This window comes from Candoia aspera, chromosome 9 (assembly GCF_035149785.1).
Source record: "Candoia aspera isolate rCanAsp1 chromosome 9, rCanAsp1.hap2, whole genome shotgun sequence".
Lineage (NCBI taxonomy): Eukaryota > Metazoa > Chordata > Lepidosauria > Squamata > Boidae > Candoia > Candoia aspera.
Genome location: NC_086161.1, coordinates 5,113,899 through 5,136,122, shown reverse-complemented (window position 1 = coordinate 5,136,122; position 22,224 = coordinate 5,113,899). Strand labels below are relative to the sequence as shown.

Below are 22,224 nucleotides of genomic sequence, written 5' to 3'. Positions count from 1 at the left end.
ATCAGCAAAGAGACCCCAAAAGCCTGCTTAAAGAAAGGGACAAAAAAGGTTAATTTGTTGGCTGTGCAGGGTTGTCCCAGTGGACCTATCCTCTGTTGCTCCAGAAAGCGGGACCAGAACCAATGGGTTCAAACTCCAAAGAAGGAGATGCAGACTAGACATGAGGACAGGGCAAGCTGAGAGCCAGTGGAACAGGTTGGCACCTGTAGTGATGACTTCTCTTCCAGTAAACGTCTTCAAAAGGCTGGATGGTCATGTATCATGATGCTCTAGTGGACCCTGCACTGAAGAAGGGGTTGGATTAGATGACCTCTAAAGTCCCTTCCAACTCTAGAATTCTATTTTTATATGGTACTAGATCCAGCCAAGATCAAACACCTTTTGCTTCTGTTTATTTTAATAGGATTTCCTTCTTAAAACGTTATAAGGAACATGGGGGCAGAGGGGTCCTACTACAGAATTACTCAAGCAAGGAGTCCTCCAAATTTTTCAGGCTGTGGAAACTGTTAATTTAAAAAAATCGCAGAATTTCTGATCAAGAGGCAAAGCTCTATGTGATAGAAGATTGGCTGCATTCAAGGGAACAGATTGTTTCTTGCCCTTAGTCTCTCATAGAACCCCATCCAATTCTGGTGAAAGTCTAGAGTTCTGCAGAATAGTTTGAAAACCCTGCTAGCACATGCTTGCTTTGAGGATTATGCAACATACCTGAACAAACTGAAGTCCCCAATACCCAATTATTATTTTTATTTTTTTAAAAAGGTAACATGGTTCTATCTGAGATGTCTCAGTAGATGTTAGGTCAACCTCATCTGGGCTGAGAAGCTAAGCAGGTCAGACCTGGTTAGTACATGGATGCAAGATCATCTGAAAATGCCAGGAATGTAAGTTAGACTAGGGTGTTGAAAAATATCCCAGGCAGAGACTTTGTTGCCACGAAAACTTACCATGGATCACAGAGAATCAAGCTTGACTCAAGGACATCTTTACGCACCTATTTGGGTCACAGAATTCCTGTGCCCAAAAACTGGGGGAGGGGGCAGGTTTAGACAGTTCAGGTTTGCAAAGAAATGCAGAATCTGTGTGGGCATGTTTGGTTCACACTTAATGATGTGAGTTGTATTTCGCTAAAGGGAAATTCTACATCTTCAGCTGAAGTCAACCTGTTCTCTTATCCTGACTTTAATTCCAAAATCCCTGGAAACTCAGCTGAACACCAAGCTCAAGAAGCCATCAGAGAGTGTCATTAAAAATAATTGACACTGAGATGACTTTGACATCAAAATCAGTATTTCTGAGAGGAAGCTAAACGGCACCAAATTCAGGAGTGAACACTTTCCTTACTTTTGCCCATGACACACGGTTTTTTTCTGTCTTGAGTCTGCCACTCTCTGACCTCACTGCAGGGTCAAATTGTGGACCAAGGGAACAGAGGCATGAAGGGCAGTGAGCCACTGTCAAAATGGAAGGTGCAGAAATTTAAGTAGATGTTAAAGAAAACCAGCCTTGAATTTAACCAAAGCAGAGACAACCCCATTTGACAAATATTTAGCAACTTAAGTGCAAAACTGTGTTAAGATGGTGAGTGAATATTCCTGACTCAGCCAACTTTTGGTTTATTCTGAGCTATGTTTTGGCTGTCTGGGAGACATGTTGATTTGGTGAAGGGAAATGATGCATTTGATAAAAATTTAGAGCCACCTACACATTTCTGCTTGAACTGGCTCAACTTTTTAGGTAGTTTTAACACCACAAACAAACAAACAAAAAATCCTAAAGCCTCAAAAATCCTTTTCCTCTGAATTTATTTTAAACCAGCAAACCCAGAACTAATTATATTCTGCAGTTTTCACTCATCCTAGCCATGTCTTTGGAAGGTAGCCTGCCCAAAACTTCAACTTGATCTCATAATGAAAGGAAAATACAACCAAGATAGAATTAGTGCATAGGGTAACCAGGCCCAAGAAACCCACACACTGAGTTTTCTAAGCAACTAAGCTCACAGGAGAGTCAGTTTGGTGCAGTGGTTAAGGCAACAGGCTAGAAACCAGGACACCGTGAGTTCTAGGCCCGCTTTGGGGCAGCTGGGTGACCTTGGGCCAGTCCCTCTCTCTCAGCCCTAGGAAGAAAGGTTATCACCTTTAAAGCCCTACATGGCATGGGTCCAGGTTACCTGAGGGACTGCCTCACCCATGACATTGACCCATCCCACCCAGTCAGGCAGAGACAGCATGCTACGGACCCTATCCATGAGGGATTGCTGATCGGCAGGGTCCAGGAGGAGGGCCTTCTCTGCCATCGTGCCCATCCTTTGGAATAAGCTACCCCCGGAGGTAAGACAGGCCCCCACTCTCCTGGCCTTCAGGAAGGGGGTTGAAACCTGGCTATGCCACCTGGCTTGGGGTGGGAGGGATGATAGCTATACATAGAGGTGGTTGGCGCCATGATGGTGGCAACAGTAAGATCTTGATTTGCCAACTTGTATTTATATTTTATATTTGTATTTTTAAACGTATATTATATTTTTATATATTTATATTTAGTACACTATATTTTAGTGAAATGTTATTTTTATTGTTGTAAGCTGCCCAGAGTCGTTGTGTATGAGTTGGGCAGTCAAGAAGTTCAATAAATACAAAAATAAAATAAAATAAAATAAAATAAAATAAAATAAAATAAAAAATAATAAAATAAAATAAAATAAAATAAAATAAAATAAAATAAAATAAAATAAAATAAAATAAAAAAATAAAATAAAGAAGCAAGGGCAAACCACTTCTGAAAACCTTGCCAAGAAAACTGCAGGGACTTGTCCAGGCAGTCACCAGGAGTCAACACTGACTCAAAGGTATGTGCATGCGTACACACACACACAGAGAAAAAAAAATTAAAGGATAGTACACCAGGAGAATTTGGCAGGGGCAAAATTAGTCAAAGCTAATCAGCCACATCCTTCCTGGATCATAAGGGCTTTTTACAACAAACAAAGATATGCAGCTGGTTCAGAAAACTTGTCTTTTTAGCCCAAAGATTAAGCAACAGTAAGATTAGATGCATCCAAAAGAGGAGAAGACAGATGAGCAACAGATGGAAAGTAAAAGCCAGAAAGAGTACAAATAGAGAAGCAGGCAGAAAAAGGAAAAATAGCTACCAAGAACGAAAAGAGGGGAAATACATGACTTCTATCCAGTCACGCCCTTCACAAGTGTTAATCTGGCACCAAATACACTTTTCCAAAATTTCAAACATCCCTGGAGTTACCACATTAGTTCAATTCAGCAGCATGACTAAAACTGATCTGCATAGCATGTGTAACATGCTATGCAGATCATTAATTTACAATATAAACCCTACAGTAAACAGACATTGGTTTAATGGACTTCAGACACAACAACACAAGCTTTTTGTTTGGCCTCCACTCCCATTTAATGGACATGTCTGCTAAATTGAGGGGCCTTCCATTAAGCCGATTTGTTCATTAAATCTAGGTTTTACTGCAAATGCTACACCAATATGTAATTTTGTCAATCAATGCAAATAACATAAATTCAGATTTAACAGACATGCCCTCTTCCCTCCATAGACAGTTAAACTGGACATTTACATTAATAAAAATTCTTGTCTAGTTCCTAATTTAGATAGTTCAGGGAAAACACAACCAACACAAGAGAAGCTATATATTCTGTGCATGAAAATGCATTCTAGTTTATATGCACCTCTCTTTTTTATTGAAAAATACTCAAAGGTTACCATATTATTATTTATTTAACCAATCACCACTAAGCAATGGATCTCATTCTAGTATTTGGAGAGTGAGGGCCACCAAAGAAAATCCAAATTGTTACTACCGACTTTATATTTCCCTGTATTTTATTTAAAACTACACTTCTGCAACCTTTATTGTTTTTATCCTAGAGCAAAAGGAGAAATATTGTTCTCTATGGCAATATTCACCATTTTCTTCACTAGTAAAAGATCCCAGAAAATACAAAAATGATGAAAGATTAACCATTTTTGCATGAACATTTTGGAGTTGGTAGACCCTTGTCACAATGTTTTCTGAATGGCAAAGATGTTCTTTGCTTTGCCCATGTCAATTTAACAAATTAAACAGTCAAGATTTCAACCAATTTCATTCTTTAAAAAAATGCTTCCCTCCCTCTCCCCCAATCTATCTTTGAAGGTACTACTGGGTAGTACTGGTTTATCCTGGAAAGAATTCAGAGCCAGCTTCTCATACTGAGTTATGATGTTGTTACGCATACAGATTTCATTTCTTGGATGAAAAAGCTCATTCACTGGACCCAAAGCCATTAGTAATGAACGATGATGGTAATGACTTCTTTCCCAAATTTTCAGGTTTCCAAGACCCACCAGGAGCAATTCAGTCAATTTTTTTTAGGCACAATAAAAACTTCTCCCTCCTAGGCTAAGTCTCACGCACACTCCCTCCAGTCTTTATGGTCAGTGCGCCTTTATAAAATAGCTGTCCTTTTCACATCTAATTAGCAGCTGATGGTATTTATTAAGCCACATGCAATAACATTCGTTTTGGCTTAGCATGTTAGAAACACTGCACTCATTTACCAGATTTCCTCACAGCTCTCAGCCGGAGCATCTTTTTGTTCGAGTTGTTTCTTGATCTCAAGATGGTGTTTATGCAAAAAGGTCTCTGCAGCTTCACCTTCAGCTAGACCTAAGGCATGGTAAATGAGAATCCAAGCATCCTCTTATGTGCAGGAATGGACCCTTACTGTGTGATACAACTACTTGACTTCCCGTCATAGATATGGAACAGGAGTAGTCCTACTTTCAAGGGAAGCAAGAATTCTTGTGCAATAAGCAATTTTTTTAAGTAAAAGGAACACATAATGACCTAGGTCATTTCCAGATGTGGCTCTAGATCTCCTTGGGAAAAGATCTCCTCAGATGTGGCTCAAGATCTCCTCAGAACCCCTCAGCTCTTAGTTGAAGATGTTGCTGAGTGCTCTCTGTCTGGCCAGATCCTGCCATCTTCCAGCTGCATCTCTTTGCACAAAACCACACACACACACACACACACAAAACCCACCCCAAAATGCTGTTGACTGCATTGTCACTTCCCAAACAGATTTAAAGAGGTATCTGGTCCTGCCCCTGGTTTCAAAACATTCCTCTAAATTAAGAAATCAGTTTACCGGATCTATCCCTAAAAGCAGCAGTTGTTGATAGAGAATATAAATAATCTTAAAAAACAGGCCAAAGGTATTTAATCCCTGTTGGATAACCCTCACCAGGAGGAGTATATTCAGTTAGGAAAACCCAAGAAACACTGAAATTAGTCTAACACTTTGCTGCATCCATAATAAGCATGGGGTTTAAGAAACGGACTTTGGCACAGCTCTGCTGGAGTCACTGAAAAGCCCAAAATGGTGGTGGATATGTAATACACAACTGGAAACAACTGTCGCACAAACCCACGCCTATGGAAATGTTATCATATAGAAACACTTGACGGGTAGAAACTCATCATCTCTAAATGACAAGAAACGGAGACTTCTGCTACTATATTTTTGCCTGAAGAAATGCTTTGATGGGGCTCCAGCACAGGTAGGATTTTGGAAGAAGACACGCTGCAGGCATACAGATCAGCCCACCCTTCCTCACAGGGCTGTTCTTGGGGGAAAGGGGGCAGTGGAAGAAGAAAGTGCTGCGGAGACTGCCTTAGTGGAAAAGCAGGATATAAATCCAACACATTAAATAAATACCTTAAGCCCCATTTATTTCAATGGACTTGCTTTTGCACATGAGTCTAACTAGAATCTGCCTCACCAAAATTTCTATACCATTGGAATGATCAAAGTGATGACACAAAAACCACTTTATGGGAGAGTTTCTTGGCTGTGGACATGCCACAAGTGTTATCTTTTGGCCAAAGGGCAAGCTTCACCTTTATGAAACAAACTCCTCGGCAGATAATTATTCCTGAGAATCGTCAGCATCCTGAACCAATGATGACAGCGACGTAGATTTTCCAGGACTCGTGCTCCACTCAGTATGTTTCCAGGCTTAACTGTCTCTTCTACCTCTACTGGAAGCTTCAACTGATCCAACAGCCAGAAGATTCAGCGTACAACCATCTTACACTTTCTTTAGACGACATTCAGATACATGCATTCTGTGGAAGATGTGCCAACAATAAGGACAAACAGCCTTGGGCAGTTCTTGCTTCACCAAAGCTCTCAGAATAGTAGAGCTGGGTGTGGGTTTTTCTGGTTTTTTGTTTAATTTTCCTGCCCTACCAAATTCCTTGCGCAGATTTGAACAGCGGAGGCCTTAATTGCCAACTGAATTATTCAGCACGTAACAACAACACCAGAGAGATTTTCCTGCCAGGCGACACAGGAAAGAGGACATGACAACGTTTGAAGGATGAACAGTCAGTGAACCGTTAAAAGGAGAAGACAGAAGTAGGCTGAGAACTTATCATCTTGCTTTTAGTCTCCAGACTCCTTCCATCTGCCATCTTTCACTAGCAATACCTCCTGACATAACTGATAAACAGATACTGCACTCCCACGTTGCAGTCATCGTCTCTGTAAAAAGTCCTCCATTTTCCCTCCATATACATCTCAGGTCTCATAAAATATTCTCCACAGTTTCAGTCCTAAAAGAGCTTGAATTATAATGCTTGTTTACCACATCTGGAGATACGGGGGTCCTTCTCTATGATGCCACCTACAACAAGCATTCTTTTCCATCTGAAAGAGAGGGATAGCAATGCTTGAGGGTCATAACGGTCTCTTCAGCTTCCAGATGACCACAGGCGGTTATGTCCTTTTTTTCATCAGAAGAGACCAACAATCACTTTTCACATTTTGGGAAGATTTTGTAGGAAATATCAGGGAAGAAAGCCATTTCCATTCCTATTCTAAAAGCCCTTCCAATATGATTAAACACATGCACAAACACACACGTAAAGGCCCAAAACTGTGCTGCCAATTTCTTGCTGCTAAAAGAGCTGAATTTTAGTAGCACAATTTCAGGCAACTTTTCAGGTTACTGGAGATGGGCTAAGGCTGGTAATTCATGTACTTTGCCTCCCAGAGCCCTCCAGTATCCATGCCCACCTTTAATTTAAAACAAACAAACAAAACTGGCCAACTTGCCACAAAATTTCAGCCACCCAATATCAGGATGCGATGATGTCATATACATGGGATGCTTTCCCTGTTCAGTGATAATATCAAAGTAAAAATGAACACACCTTGCACATTTTCTTGTATTTCCTGGGCTTCTACAGCAAGTAGCCAGGATATAATTCACCTCACACCTTCTGATGATTGTCTGCATTTCAAGCAGAGCCCAGCACTCATCAGATTCTTAATGGTCTTACTTTGCCTTCTGATGATGTGGCATTTCTGTTTAATCCTTCATACAGCTTTATTTTTGCCTTCTGCCATTTGACTTGACTTTTATTCATCCTTTCACCATGCAGATTCCAACTGCCTCTTATCCCTTGAAAGAGCAGAACAAAGAAAAATTCCACCTCCTTTTTTCCCCTCAGTTCTGAGAGAGCCTCCTAAAAGCTTAATCTCAAACACAGACGATTCACATTAGGCTGGGCCTGCGAAGTGCTAGATCTCTACAGCTCAGCTTTGCTCAACTTTGCTGACCTCTTTGCTATGAGCACAGTTGGTTGGTCCCGGTGGGAGCTGACAGCCACGAACAGCTTTTCAGGCTAGACGCTTCTGCCTCTCAACCAAATTCCTGAAACGGACGAGCAGCTTAGGAGGGCATGACTGCAGGCATCATGCTTGTGGGACTGAGCCTGCCTTGCTCAAAACATTCGCACCCTTGAGAGAAGGTGACCTATGGCCTCTCTTCTATTCCTAGCCAAAGAATACACAAAGCAGATGTGCAGCATCTCGGCAGGACAGACAGATTAGGCTACAGAGCATTTTAGCCAATTCTTTCTCCGCAAATAACGTGCAAATCACCACTGTCCTGTTGGCTCAGTTTATGAAGCAGCAGGGGACAGCCAAGTTTAAACCCGAGAAGGGGAGACATGAGACAGAACCAGGCAAAGCACATTCGTCTCTGTGTTGTTTCCTGCTCAGTAGGAGAGTTATCTGTTTGATGATAAAGGTAACCCTTTTCACCAATTCTTCTTCAAGTGAACCTAGATCAGAAAGGGAAAACTTTGACCCACCGGATGTTAATGGATTACAACTCCCATCCCTCCATCCTGAGATTGATGGGAGCTCAAATCCAACACATGCTGAGCCCCAAAATAACATTCTCCACCTTTACTGACACCTGCCCCACCCTTTGCATCCATTCCTTTGCTCTGCTTATTGAGAAAGCGGTTGCTGTACACTGAGCTAGACAGAGACCGAGAGGGCAGCCCCCTTAAGAACAAAAGATGCTGAGCTCTTCTTCCAACTTCTGGCTAGGACAAGATTATGCATACATAGCACAAATCCTGGAACTGAACCTGCCAATACCATAAAAGGGATGAGGACAGTAGACGGCCAGTAGGCTGCAGTAGGTTATAAAAATTTTTTAAAAACCTAATTAACATAATTTGTCGCACACATTTTCTGTAAATGGAAATGGTAGTCTAATATTATAGCAAGATAGTGGGCTGAGTGAGGAAAGTGGTCAACTCGGCTCTCAATCTCACTGTGTTTTATGGGATGCAGTAAAATGCTGCGGTCGGGGAAGACCTGCCCCCAGTTCCTCCCTTCTGTGTTCTTCTTCTTTATTAATAATGATATGCAGTTCTGTAGCTAAACACAATAAACTTGAAGCTTATGTTCATTTTTGAGTTAAACTTCTTCCTTTATTCATAAATTGTTGTTGTTTATTCGTTTAGTCGCTTCCGACTCTTCGTGACTTCATGGGCCAGCCCACGCCAGAGCTTCCTGTCGGTCATCAACACCCCCAGCTCCCCCAGGGATGAGTCCATCACCTCTAGAATATCATCCTCCACCTTGCCCTTGGTCGGCCCCTCTTCCTTTTGCCTTCCGCTCTCCCTAGCATCAGCATCTTCTCCAGGGTGTCCTGTCTTCTCATTATGTGGCCAAAGTATTTCAGTTTTGCCTTTAATATAATTCTCTCAAGTGAGCAGTCTGGCTTTATTTCCTGGAGGATGGACTGGTTTGATCTTCTTGCAGTCCAAGGCACTCTCAGAATTTTCCTCCAACACCACAGTTCAAAAGCATCGATCTTCCTTCTCTCAGCCTTCCTTATGGTCCAGCTCTCACAGCCATATGTTACTACAGGGAACACCATTGCTTTAACTACGCGGACCTTTGTTGTCACTGTGATGTCTCTGCTCTTAACTATCTTATCGAGATTGGTCATTGCTCTTCTCCCAAGGATTAAGCGTCTTCTGATTGCCTGACTGCAGTCAGCATCTTCAGTAATCTTCGCACCTAGAAATACAAAGTCTTTCACTGCTTCTACATTTTCTCCCTCTATTTGCCAGTTATCAATCAAGCTGGTTGTCATAATCTTGGTTTTTTTGAGGTTTAGCTGCAAGCCAGCTTTTGCACTTTCTTCTTTCACCTTCATCATAAGGCTCCTCAGTTCCTCTTCGCTTTCAGCCATCAAAGTGGTATCATCTGCATATCTGAGATTGTTAATGTTTCTTCCAGCGATTTTAACTCCAGCCTTGGATTCCTCAAGCCCAGCATGTTGCATGATGTGTTCTGCATACAAGTTGAATAGGTAGGGTGAGAGTATACAGCCCTGCCGTACTCCTTTCCCAATCTTAAAACAGTCCGTTGTTCCGTGGTCTGTTCTTACTGTTGCTGCTTGGTCGTTATACAGATTCTTCAGGAGGCAGACAAGATGACTTGATATCCCCATACCACTAAGAACTTGCCACAATTTGTTATGGTCCACACAGTCAAAGGCTTTAGAATAGTCAATAAAACAGAAATAGATGATTTTCTGAAACTCCCTGGCTTTTTCCATTATCCATCGGATATTGGCAATTTGGTCCCTAGTTCCTCTGCCTTTTCTAAACCCAGCTTGTACATCTGGCAATTCTCGCTCCATGAATTGCTGAAGTCTACCTTGCAGGATCTTGAGCATTACCTTGCTGGCATGTGAAATGAGTGCCACTGTTCGATAGTTTGAACATTCTTTAGTGTTTCCCTTTTTTGGTATGGGGATATAAGTTGATTTTTTCCAGTCTGATGGCCATTCTTGTGTTTTCCAAATTTGCTGGCATATAGCATGCATTGCCTTGACAGCATCATCTTGCAAGATTTTGAACAGTTCAGCTGGGATGCCATCATCTCCTACAGCCTTGTTATTAGCAATGCTTCTTAAGGCCCATTCAACCTCACTCTTCCGGATGTCTGACTCTAGCTCACTGACCACACCATCAAAGCTATCCCCGTTATTGTTATCCTTCCTATACAGGTCTTCTGTATATTCTTGCCACCTTTTCTTGATCTCTTCTTCTTCTGTTAGGTCCTGGCCATCTTTGTTTTTGATCATATCCATTTTTGCCCTGAATTTACCTCCAATGTTTCTAATTTTCTGGAAGAGGTCTCTTGTCCTTCCTATTCTATTGTCTTCTTCCACTTCTGCGCATCGCTTGTTTAAAAATAATTCCTTATCTCTTCTGGCTAACCTCTGGAATTTTGCATTTAATTGGGCATATCTCCCCCTATCACTGTTGCCTTTTGCTTTCCTTCTTTCTTGGGCTACTTCTAGTGTCTCAGCAGACAGCCATTTTGCCTTCTCGGTTTTCTCTTTCTTTGGGATGTATTTTGTTGCCGCCTCCTGAACAATGTTGCGAACTTCTGTCCGTAGTTCTTCCGGGAGCCTATCTACTAAGTCCAGTCCCTTAAATCTATTCTTCACCTCCACTGCATATTCCTTAGGAATATTAGTGAGCTCATATCTAGCTGATCTGTGGGTCTTCCCTAATCTCTTTAGTCTGATCCTAAATTGTGCAAGAAGAAGTTCGTGATCTGAACTACAGTCAGCTCCAGGTCTTGTTTTTACCGACTGTATTGACGTCCGCCACCTTTGGCTGCAAAGGATGTAGTCAATCTGATTTCAGTGTTGTCCATCTGGTGAAGTCCACGTATAAAGCCGTCTCTTAGGTTGTTGGAAGAGAGTGTTTGTTATGCAGAGTGAGTTGTCTTGGCAAAATTCTATCAGCCTATGTCCTGCTTCGTTTTGTTCTCCCAGGCCATGCTTACCTGTAATTCCAGGTGTCATTTGACTGCCCACCTTAGCATTCCAGTCTCCCGTGATGAAAATAACATCTCTTTTAGGCGTGTTGTCCAGTAGGTGCTGCAGATCCTCATAGAACTGCTCTACTTCAGCTTCTTCAGCATCTGTGGTTGGGGCGTATATTTGGATCACTGTGATGTTAGATGGCTTGCCCTGAATTCGACTTGAGATCATTCTATCGTTTTTTGGATTGTATCCGAGCACTGCTTTAGCCACTTTACTATTAATTATGAAGGCTACTCCATTTCTTCTGTGGTCCTCTTGTCCACAGTAGTAGATCTGGTGGTCATTTGATGTGAAGTGGCCCATTCCAGTCGATTTCAGTTCACTGACACCCAAAATGTCTATCTTGACATCTTGACATTCATAAATACATGGGCAAAATTGCTTCTTCTTAAAATGGGGAAGTCACAATTTTGTCTACATCTTAATTTAGGAATTTCCCAACCACATACACTAACATCAAAACAAAAATCAGTCCAAATGCCTGGCATGACATTGTCCTTTGAGTGAATTCTGCCCTCTTGTGGTGCAACTCACAAAATATATTTATTTTTTTTAAAAAGTTGCTATTGATTTCCATCTTCTAAGAGGGAGATACCTCTGTAAACAGTGCCTTGTTTTCAAAGGTGAGAAATCCCAGTGGGAAAGTAGGGCTCAAGTCATTGGGGAATATGGACTGCATTGCTTAGCTACCAACACTTAACAAATGAAAAAAATAGACCTGTTTTATGCATATACTGAAGTTCTAATTATATAGCAAAAATATATGTATTCATTGGGTAAGGACTACACACCTCTTTGATATAATTCATTTTTAGAGAAGCTGCTGTTGTGGTAAACAGGGATTAAGAGCAGCCACATTACCTTAAAGGAGTTTATTTTGATGATATACTCACAAGTTATTCAAGGACTTCTTGGGGGGGCGGGGGGAGGAAAGGAGAGAAAGATAAAAGCTGCTGAGATTAAGACTGAAATATTCAAAAGTAATTCAATATTCAAAAGTAATTCCAAGCAGACTTTTTCCCTGTTCTTCCAAAATATCTGACCCCACAGATTGAGTCCAAGATGTGGAACGTCCCCATGGATGTAACATGTTTTTGCTTTTTTTTTTTTAAAGCAATCCTTGTGTGTGTTTGGAAATACACACAAACTTGAGACAGAGCTGCACCCTATAAACACTGCATATCTGAATGCTAATCCACCAACCTATAATTAGATTAATGCACCCAAAGACGTATTATTTATTTGTTTTGATAAAAAATAAACATCATTAATCGCTGAGTATGCATTGTTCTTTTTGTTAACAATCAGCTCCTCCCCCAATAGAGATTTACGTCCCTGTTTCCCATTTTATCTTTCCAAAAGAAAAGGAACCAGCAGCTAAAGTAAACCATCCATTTTTTTTTAAAAGCAAGTACAAATCAATTAAATCTCAAATCAGAAACCCTGGACAGCACCATTTTATGTCCAGGTGAAGAAGGACTATGCACAGCAGAAGTACCTAGGGTACTGTGAGAATGGAAGATAGATTTCTGGGTGTTTGGCTGACCCACATTGCAACCAGAAAGGCAAATAGAAAGAGCATTATTTACGAGATCAGAATCTGTTAACTGGCTTAATTCTTCTCTTTCAGCCTCCTGTTCTACTTGGATGTCACAAGCTCAAACAGAATTTAAAAGAGTGGCCGAAGGAAACGTGACTTTACCCTGTCATCATCGGCTGCACCTTTTGGAGCCAGCAAGCCTGGATATTGAGTGGCTGCTAAAGAATTCTGAAGCAGAACCCAAAGTGGTATGTCCCAGCCCTAAATTGCACAGTCTCTAAAGTGTCAGCGTGTGGCTCATTTCCTAGGATCGTCAATATGTATGGAACAGCCTTAGGTGTGAGAAAGCATGTGGGTTCACAAGACTATGAATGAGGCCTTCTTGCAGATGCACACTGCAAATAGCATCTTTGTACATGCTGATGTATCAGGAGTAATTAATAGAGAGCTGAGCAGAAGGCAAAAGGGTGCTTTGGAGCATAAGCGTTCTGCCTGCCTGTTAACTCCTTAAACCAAGGAATCTTTGTGATGCCCCTACACACCCCAAATCTCCCTTTTGCTTTAGCTACACAGCCCTCAATTATTGTGATTTTAGGTCAAAAGGAAAGGATCGGCTTATAGGAATGTGAATCACACACTGATTTTCCTGCAATGCACACAGCTTTCACAGCAGTTATCTGAGCCCTGAAAACTTATTTATTTTTCCAACCAGACTCAAGAATGACTGATGCCCAGTCAAAATTACGAGTCATGACAAGCCATCAAATATACAATTTAGTTGGTAGAAAACTTCAGAAATTCAGGAATACCAGTACCCAACAGCCATCTTGAGGATCGCCTCTCAGTTAAGTGGACTGGCTATCTTTTTTTCATACAGAGCAAAGATAGCAGAAGATACACTGATGTCTACTGCAGCTTTCTGGGTGACTTGGAACAGATCAGCCAAGTATTACTCATTCTCAATTGTTTTGCAATAGCAGCAGTCAACTTTCCCCAAACTCTCAGCTATACTGATAAAATGAAGTGTGAGATAATCCTTTCACAACAACAAAATCAGGTTATGATTGGTTCCAGACTACAGCTTGAAAACTTGAAGTGCTGTTCACTAAGCACACAGACCTATACGATCTTTTAAGTGAAACTGTCCTAATGATTGAATGCTAGAAGCAGGGACCAAGAGAGAATATAGTTCCCAACATAAGGCTTGGAATAAGCTTTCTTCTCTTTAAATAGCAAAACAGACTGGCAGATCTTTCAAAATGAATCCATCTGCCCATTCCAGTTATAAACAGTCATTTGGAGATGATTAGTCTGACTTTTAGAGATTGAGAACTCCATATTTCATCTCCTTAAACTCAATTGAAATATACATGTCTTCCTTATCTAATCAGGAAATATGTGGGAACTCTGGATTTACAGACAAACCTATTTAGAGTGTGGCCAACAGAACTGTTAGGGCCTATGGTAATTATGAAACTGAATCAGTGCACAATGTTATCAGCCGCTTTGGAATCATGCGACTGGAGGACCTGTTATTGGTTGTGTGAAGTGAGTAACCATAGCTGGTGAGATTACAATCTTGTGAACAGATAAAAGCTGGCAGGAATTTAATACCATGAGGAACCTTTTGCTAAACTAGCAATGGCCATGCTGATAAGCTAAATTGATGAGCAACTTTGTCTCCCAGGTGATCACTTATGCAGGAGGCAACATCTATCATGATATGATCGAAGAACAAAAGGGTCGTGTTTCATTTGCCTCCAATTTCCTGACTGGAGATGCCTCTTTGGAGATTTCTCTTCTGCAGCCAAGCGATTCTGGGCAATATACGTGCAAAGTAAAAAATGCTGGACAGTACGAATGGACTCATATCACGCTGAAAGTTCTAGGTAAGACTGTCACGATGTTTTCAAAGTAAGTATTTAGCCTTTCTGTTGAACGTTCAATTTTTCTGACTCACAGAAAGGATCTCATTGATTTTTTTTCCTCCTTTCCAGAGAAACCTTCCAAACCCAAATGCTGGAAGGAAGGGGAACCATCAGAAGGAAAAGAAATCACTTTACAATGTAACTCTGTCTCCGGCACAGCCCCTATAATGTACACGTGGCAGCGTGTCGATGCAAAGGGAAAACTGGAACCCCTGCCGCCCTTGACACGGCTCAGTAAGTTTTGCCGGTTCAAACCCATCCCGTCACCCTGTTTCTGACCAAAGTGGAAAGCACCACTATCTGCTAACATTTCAAACCTCAACGCTCAGACGCAGCCGATGTGATCAGCCAACAGCAGGCTTACTCCTCGCATTCCGAGATGCACAGTTTGCTTTTAAGGTCTGATGCTTGAGAGTGTGCCGCTTAAATGGAGAACACACATCTTTAAACAGTGGTAGTAGAAGTGCCTCTGGGTGAAATGGGCCCAGTTACCATACATACAGCAATCTCTCCCAACCGAAAGCATTTAAATAACAAAAAGGATTCAAGTAAATTACTAGGGCGATGGCAAAAATTAACACACGTTCCCTGACTCCTGAAGATCACTCAATCACCTTTCACCTTTTGACTGCCCTTCTCTAGAAGTTATTGTTATGCTGCCTTTCATTGCACAGAATATCAAAGCAGTTTACAAGTCCAGTAAAAACCAGACTTTAAAAAAATCAATTAAAAAAAACTTGTTTTAAGGGAGTTAATGGGTGGGGAAAAGACCAACCTGAAAGGCGAGTTTTAAAAATGCCTAAAACCCATCAGTCTGGGGGCTGGTTATTATTAAACTTACTCCCCCATGAACTATTCTATTTCCTATTTAAAGCCATTGCTGTATTTTACACCAGCAAATTAATTCTATAATTTAATGATATGATTATGCGCTAAAGTTCATCTAACCTTGTTCCTCTTTTTTTTTTAGATCTGTCTAATCCTGCCCAAGTTATTATGAAGAATCTCACATGGATGTTCACAGGATCATACCAGTGTACTGCCTCCAACGAAGCAGGAGAGGACACCTGCGCTATACAGGTGACAGTGCAATGTAAGTATGAAAGAACTCTAGGAAGATTTGAACTGAGCTCGGGAAAACTATTGGCAGCCAGGGCAGCAACCAGAGCACATGCATCGTGCTGCAATGGTAGCTTGCCCCGCTGGCAGTCGGGCTGCTACAGCAACCTGCAGAGAGCCATGGAAATGGCCTGGAAGCAAATGTTCAGGAACCGTTATGGAAATCAAAAGGACAGCAGCATTCCTTAAGCCCTGGGAAAGTATTCAGAAGATACTCCCCGAGTCCCTGGGGCATAAAGGGGAGGGAAGCAAAAGCACCATCAGACTCACAAGATTCTGTTACTGTAGCCTACCACAATAAAGTATAGTTTAGTCTCCCTGGGGAGTTGGTTTCCTGCTCTGGTCTACCTTGTAGTGCTGGCACAGCCCTCGGTAGAGCATGATTCAATAATGCAAATGTGTGATGACAGAGCATGAATCATTGTCACCAGGGCTCCCTGGCCTAGGAAGGGCCGCAACTGGCACACCAGTCTAGGCCAGGGAAAGGCACGCCCAGCCACAGAGCCGGGAGTTGAACAGAACTCCCCAGTGAGGGACTTGCTGTTCCGAGGAGTGACCTCACTGAAAGGAATCACCACAATCAAATTGCAGCAAAACATTTCTGGGCATCCAATAATTCTGCCTTGCTAGGATCCAATTTGAGCTTCTTTCATCCCATCCAGTACTTCAAATGCTGGGTTAAGACCTCTGCAGCATCTCTGGCTATGTTTGAAGTAGGATGTATAACTGAGGATCATCAGAGTATTAATCAAACTCTACCCCACCTTACAGATGACCTCACCTGACAATTTAACGTAGATGTTAAATAGCAAAGGGGTGGTAGCTGACCCTGTGGGACTTAGAGCTTTTTTCCATGACTATCAAATGGAACTGCTCTTTAGAAAAGAGCAACACAACCTTAAATAGCGCCCCCTACCCCAATGCGCAGCCCAGAAGGATACCATACTTGAGAGGTATCTAAAAAGGCTGGGAAGGGCATGCTTCCTTCATCCAGGTCAACCTCTACTTGTATTCAACATCAGCATTCAATTTTTAAAAATTGAAAGTCTAATGTGGAAAATATGCCAATACCAAAAACATTTAATGTTTTAAATCTAAACCAGAAGTCATTATGTCAAATCTGCAATGCAAGAGAAAGCTGATGTAACACTAACCACATTTATGGCAATTAATGGTCTGTATGCAACAGGGTGGATTACAGCACTACTGAATATGTGAAATGATAAATTACTACCCTTTGCATTATCAGACATGCATTGGCTGGGGGGGGGAAAAAAAACCAACCAACCCACCACTCCAGGGTCAAGTTAATTCAGTTTAACCTGTGTTACAATGTTTTTCACAGTTTAGCAATGGAAAGTCTCCCTTGAATCACGCTCATTTCCTGGTGACTACACAAACATGTCCATGTTGTTTCCTTGCAAACTATACAGAAGTGGTTTGTTTTTAACTTCTTCCAGAATAATTTTGCAACTTCCCAAAGCAATGTACAACTTGGACTTCCTGGTGATCTCTGATTCAAGTACAAATCAGGTCCAATTTGTTTACCTTTTTCAAGATCAGCCAAAGTTGGCCAGGGCCTGCCACCTCCTGTGACTAATGACAATGAGAACATAGTATCAATTTTGAGACAAAAGAAAGGAGACCCGTTGAAAACTTCTATGCAACAGACGCCAGACCTACAAGGGCAGTATTTGGCTGTACTACAAATAAAACCTAGCATTTGTTTCTAAATTAACAGATCCCCCAAATGTTGGCATCATTGCTGGAGCAGCCTGTGGAGTGATAGGGGTATCCTTGCTAGTTGTCCTGGTTGTGTGGCTAACTATCAAAAGGAAAGAAAAAAATAAATACGAAGAAGAGACTCCAAATGAAATCAGGTAATTGCCTCTCTAAAAACCACTATTTAAGTATTCAAAAACTTGTAAAGATGAAGTCCCTTAACTTTGTTGCAGAACAGCCTCAGACCTGGGAGGATACAAGCCAGCGATAAAGCAAATGTATTGTATGCAATTCCAAAATCAATCACCAGCATTGTTTTAAAGGACGTCATATAGTAGGGCTCCGAAACACCTCTTCCAGAGACCATACGGAGCAAATCTGAGTTGTGAGAAATATTAGTGTGCTCTATGAGCTAACAGTCTGCCAAAAGTTAAAATCTTTTAACAGTTTGGTGCTACTTTTAAAGATTTAACGTATTTATTATGCCATTTGTTTCCCTGGATTACAACTGCAGTGCCCTGTGGAAAAAACAAGAATCTTTCCCCCTCTGATACAGCTCTTCTTCTTCTATATACTGTATAACAAGTTTACATTTACATTTTCAAAGACAGAATGAGGGGTTCCTTCACAATTTTGAACTACTTAGCCATCAGGGTCCATGGGAGGGTGCATACACTTTTCATAACTTGTTTCCTTCCTGTGAGATGAAAATATTCTGTGTTTGCTCAGTCTCCTCTTGCTAGATGTTTCTTGTACTTTCTTTGTGGGGCATTTACAGGAAGTTTCCAGAAGTATGACTCAATCAACACCTCCCTTATGACTTAAAACATCCCTGCAGTTTAATTCTATTTGAGATTACACATCCCTCCTTTATATTCCTTTCCTTGTTATAATCAAATCATGTTGACCTACGTGCCTCTGGAGCAATCATTAAAAATCCTCAGGTATCTCCTTGATTTACCTAAATTGATTTTTTTCTTCCTAAAATCAAAATCTCAAAAAGTTTTGTTTTGTTTTACTTGGAACTTATCTCTTCCCTGTTCTGTCTCCTACTTTCTTTTGCTCATCTTTTGTGCAGCTTCAGTGTCTGGGTCTTTTTTTTTATTTCACTGCTAGTTCCTGAAAGCCATATAACAGGATTATAAATTAACTGATATAGGAAGAAAAGTAGAGGATGCCACAAACCAGCACAAATGACTTTTGCATGTTTAACACAGGAAAACGTAAGGGAGAAAAATAACCACGATAGTTGAGGGAAATCCAAGAACCAGTGGCTAGAATTCCGGATTTGGATAAAAAACTGAGATGCAAACTGTATCATGCTGTAGATGGATCTTGGACAAGCTTTTAAAGGAGAGTAGACAAATCCACGGAAGACAGAAGTATCTACGTGCCTTTCAGTAGCACAGTAGTCAGCCTCAACACTGGTTGCTGGCACCAGTTTTAATTGTACTTGCAGCTTTTTACAGAAATAGAATTCTAAACTATACTCGGACCTGTAGGCTGATCCAACAACCCATAATCTAGGAAGGGTGAATACCCATGTAAAAGGTAGATGATGTTCTGCCTAGGTGTGAATCTCAGCTGAGCCAGAAACAGGGCAATTATGTAGGTGACATTCAGCCATCTAAAATTCACTCCCAGGATTCAGACAGAGGGTCTGGAGGGAGAATCCATTTCTCAAGGCAGAGTCAAAGGTTCTGTCTGCATGCTGACCTATGATTAACTAAACCATGGTTTGGTGAATTAACCCAACTGCCAGGTTCATACAAGGCAATGAGCCATTAAGTAACTTCAATGTCTAGGTTCCTACAACACATCAACCTATAAATTAGTAAATCTGGTCTTAGCCTAGCATGTCATGCAAACCAAGCTAAGCCCAGTTATCATTAATTAGGGGAGAACCAGGACCACAGAAAAGGAAATGATAGCAAGACATTCCTGGAAACAATCAGGAAACTGAAATGAATGATGTTTAAGACTCTCAGAGCCCTGCCTAAATGTCAGGAGCATTCGTATCCATATTGAGAGCCTTATTTCTGAGTATAATTTATTCACAAGAGTTCTATTTCTCAATCTAATGTACCTTTACCAGCCTATTACCCATGTTTTACAAAAAAGTACTATGGTTCCATGGGTGATTCAGCTGAGGGAAAGCTTTTTGTATCATGAGGGAGCGGCTAGGAAGGGATCTCCCTGCCCAGGACAGGGTTTCTCAGACTGTGAGGTGTACCTCCCTTGGGGAGGTGCAGACAAGAGTCCAGGAAAGGCATGAAGAACCTTTTAGTTACCTTGTTACAATAAATCCACCTTCCCCAAATTTCACTGTATTGTTTTTATTGTTCATTTCTGTTCATTTTGGTGTTTGGATTTTTAGGGGAAGTGTGTACCTTAAGATTACAATGAAGGGAGGTGTGATGGCAAAACTTTTAGGAACCCCTGGTCTAGAAGCTTTCTACTTCAGGATTTTCAGAAGTAACCTGCTGTCCAAAACCAGGAAGCCCTTACTCCAAGGAGTCCCTCCGGGTGGGGATGAGCACAAAATATAACAGTCTCATGATATAGGCAATACAATACACACAAATTAATTCAACCCATATCTAACAATATCACACACACACAAGATCTGTCACCCAGTTTCCAACAAAAGGTAGTTCAGACTCTGTAGTTGACATCACAAAATTAATAATAGGTCACTTCCAGAGAATGCCTTATTTTCACAGCTGGTGCCCCTATAGTAAGGTTTCTTATTCCTAGGTCAAGAGTGAAAAAAAGGTTCAAATGCTTTGTCACCTTGAAGCTTTCAAAATAACACTACTACTGCTGCCACTACAGGTTGCTTTTACCATGTATCAAATAGTATTGCTCAGCAGCTAACAACAACACTTGAACACCATCGGCATTGACAAAATCACCACCAGTCCATTGCAAAAGGCAGCTTTGCTTGGAACAGCTTACATCCTGCGACGATACCTTTAACACCATCAAGCAACATCTGCCTATCCTAGATCCTTGGGAAGGACTCGCTAGGTGGATAAAAATGCCAAATCTAAACATCTGGCTGACTGTGCAACCAACAACAACAAAACAGTATTCCAGAGAAAATTATTTTAAAGACTGCTACATTTTTTTTAACCATGGTGGGTGAAAAGTATTTTGTCAACAGGAATAGTTGACAAAATACTTTTCACCGATCGTGGTTTGAAAAAGCTACCTACTACTACACATGGCTAGACAGCTGGCAACTAACCCAGACCATTTGTTAAATCTCAAACCCATTAAGGAATCTACGTTGTATGAATGTTACTGGTCCTTATTACTTGGACTTTTAATCGTTTTACTTTTTGTTTCTTTTAATCCAGAGAAGATGCAGAGGCACCCAAAGCCCGATTGGTCAAGCCTGGCTCTTCCTCTTTGGGTTCCAGAAGTTCACACTCTGGTTCTTCCTCAACTAGATCAACAGAAAACAGTGCCTCTCGCAGTCAGCAAACACTGTCAACAGAAGCTACCCCTCACCTAACCCCAACACAGCACAGCCACCTGGAAATGAATGGCAGGAAAATTGAGCCAAAGAGAAGTAACTACACCACTCTGACGAAAACAGAAGCTACCACTGCAAGGGTGCCTGCTCAGAGTCGAGCTTTTCAAACCGTTTGATTGCTGTTCCAGCTATTCTGGCTCCAGAATCATATCCAGAATTTACACGCACCAGCATTATGCAATTAGATTTTATTTTCCAATGCAACATTTGTTTTCTATATTCACACACACACACACACACAAACAACAAAAACCCTCAGTATTTCTGATCTTTCTGTTATGAGATACTGTACAGGCAGACTTGGGGGGAAAAAAACTCATGTTGACTTGTAAAAACGATTTCTATTTTTTAGGATTTTTTTTTTAAAAAATGTGATTAATCCTTACACGGAGATAAGGGAATGTTGACGCAATGGGAATAGCATTTTGCAGTTTTGAACCAATTGCTTTTTTAAAGAATACAGTGGAATACAGATAGTCCAAGAGAATTCTGAAGGGAAAATGAAATGCATACATACACAATTGTCCTCCCAGTTGTGACCTCAGTTTTTCACTGCTGATGTTAAGTCAGATCAGCTTCAAAAGAAAACTGACAGTACTTTGCATATAGCTTTTTTCTTGAATTACCAACATTTGGACAAATCACCAACAAAAGCTGTAACTCTGGAAAAAAGCAAGAAGCAATACTGGGCTATAATTGGTCTTCTTTACTGGAGGGACCTTCCGTGAACATGGAACTGCATTTATTTAAGAAGGTATGTATGACTGAATACGACTAAAGAATATAAATATTAGCCCACTGTGACCAAGCTAATGTATTTGTATGTATGTATATATTCATAAATAAGAAGCAATTCCACTGAAGGGAATTATATCCTAATGGATCATTAGAATGTGAGATCAGAAACAAATCCTGAATTCCATGTACAAGTTTTTAAAAAATGTGTTTCGAAGAGTTTTAAAATACTGTTCTCTATGCTGGACATAGTGACATCCATTATTAGGATGAGTAGCGCCAAAAAATTTTTGGGGGGAGAGGAAGCATTTTTTAAAAAAACAATACAATGTCATGATTAGTAAACATTTTGAGGTAATAATCTAGAAGATGTGACAGTTTTGATGGATATA

At 40.9% G+C, this 22,224-nt stretch overlaps 1 protein-coding gene across 2 annotated transcripts in view; it reads left to right on the top strand.

The window, feature by feature from the left end:
* Positions 1–22,007, top strand: part of CLMP (CXADR like membrane protein) — a 36,334-nt gene extending 14,327 nt beyond the window's left edge. The window contains exons 1-7 of one of the 2 annotated variants that reach the window (XM_063311176.1): positions 6,326–6,449; positions 12,878–13,035; positions 14,475–14,676; positions 14,785–14,949; positions 15,686–15,808; positions 17,576–17,714; positions 20,919–22,007. In XM_063311176.1, coding sequence (XP_063167246.1) covers positions 12,895–13,035; positions 14,475–14,676; positions 14,785–14,949; positions 15,686–15,808; positions 17,576–17,714; positions 20,919–21,213 — 1,065 coding nt within the window. In that variant the 5' untranslated portion in view covers positions 6,326–6,449; positions 12,878–12,894 and the 3' untranslated portion in view covers positions 21,214–22,007. Of the gene's footprint in view, positions 1–6,325; positions 6,450–12,877; positions 13,036–14,474; positions 14,677–14,784; positions 14,950–15,685; positions 15,809–17,575; positions 17,715–20,918 lie in introns of those variants that run through there. The other variant, XM_063311175.1, reaches the window with a different exon arrangement.
* The last annotated feature ends 217 nt before the right edge of the window (positions 22,008–22,224 follow it).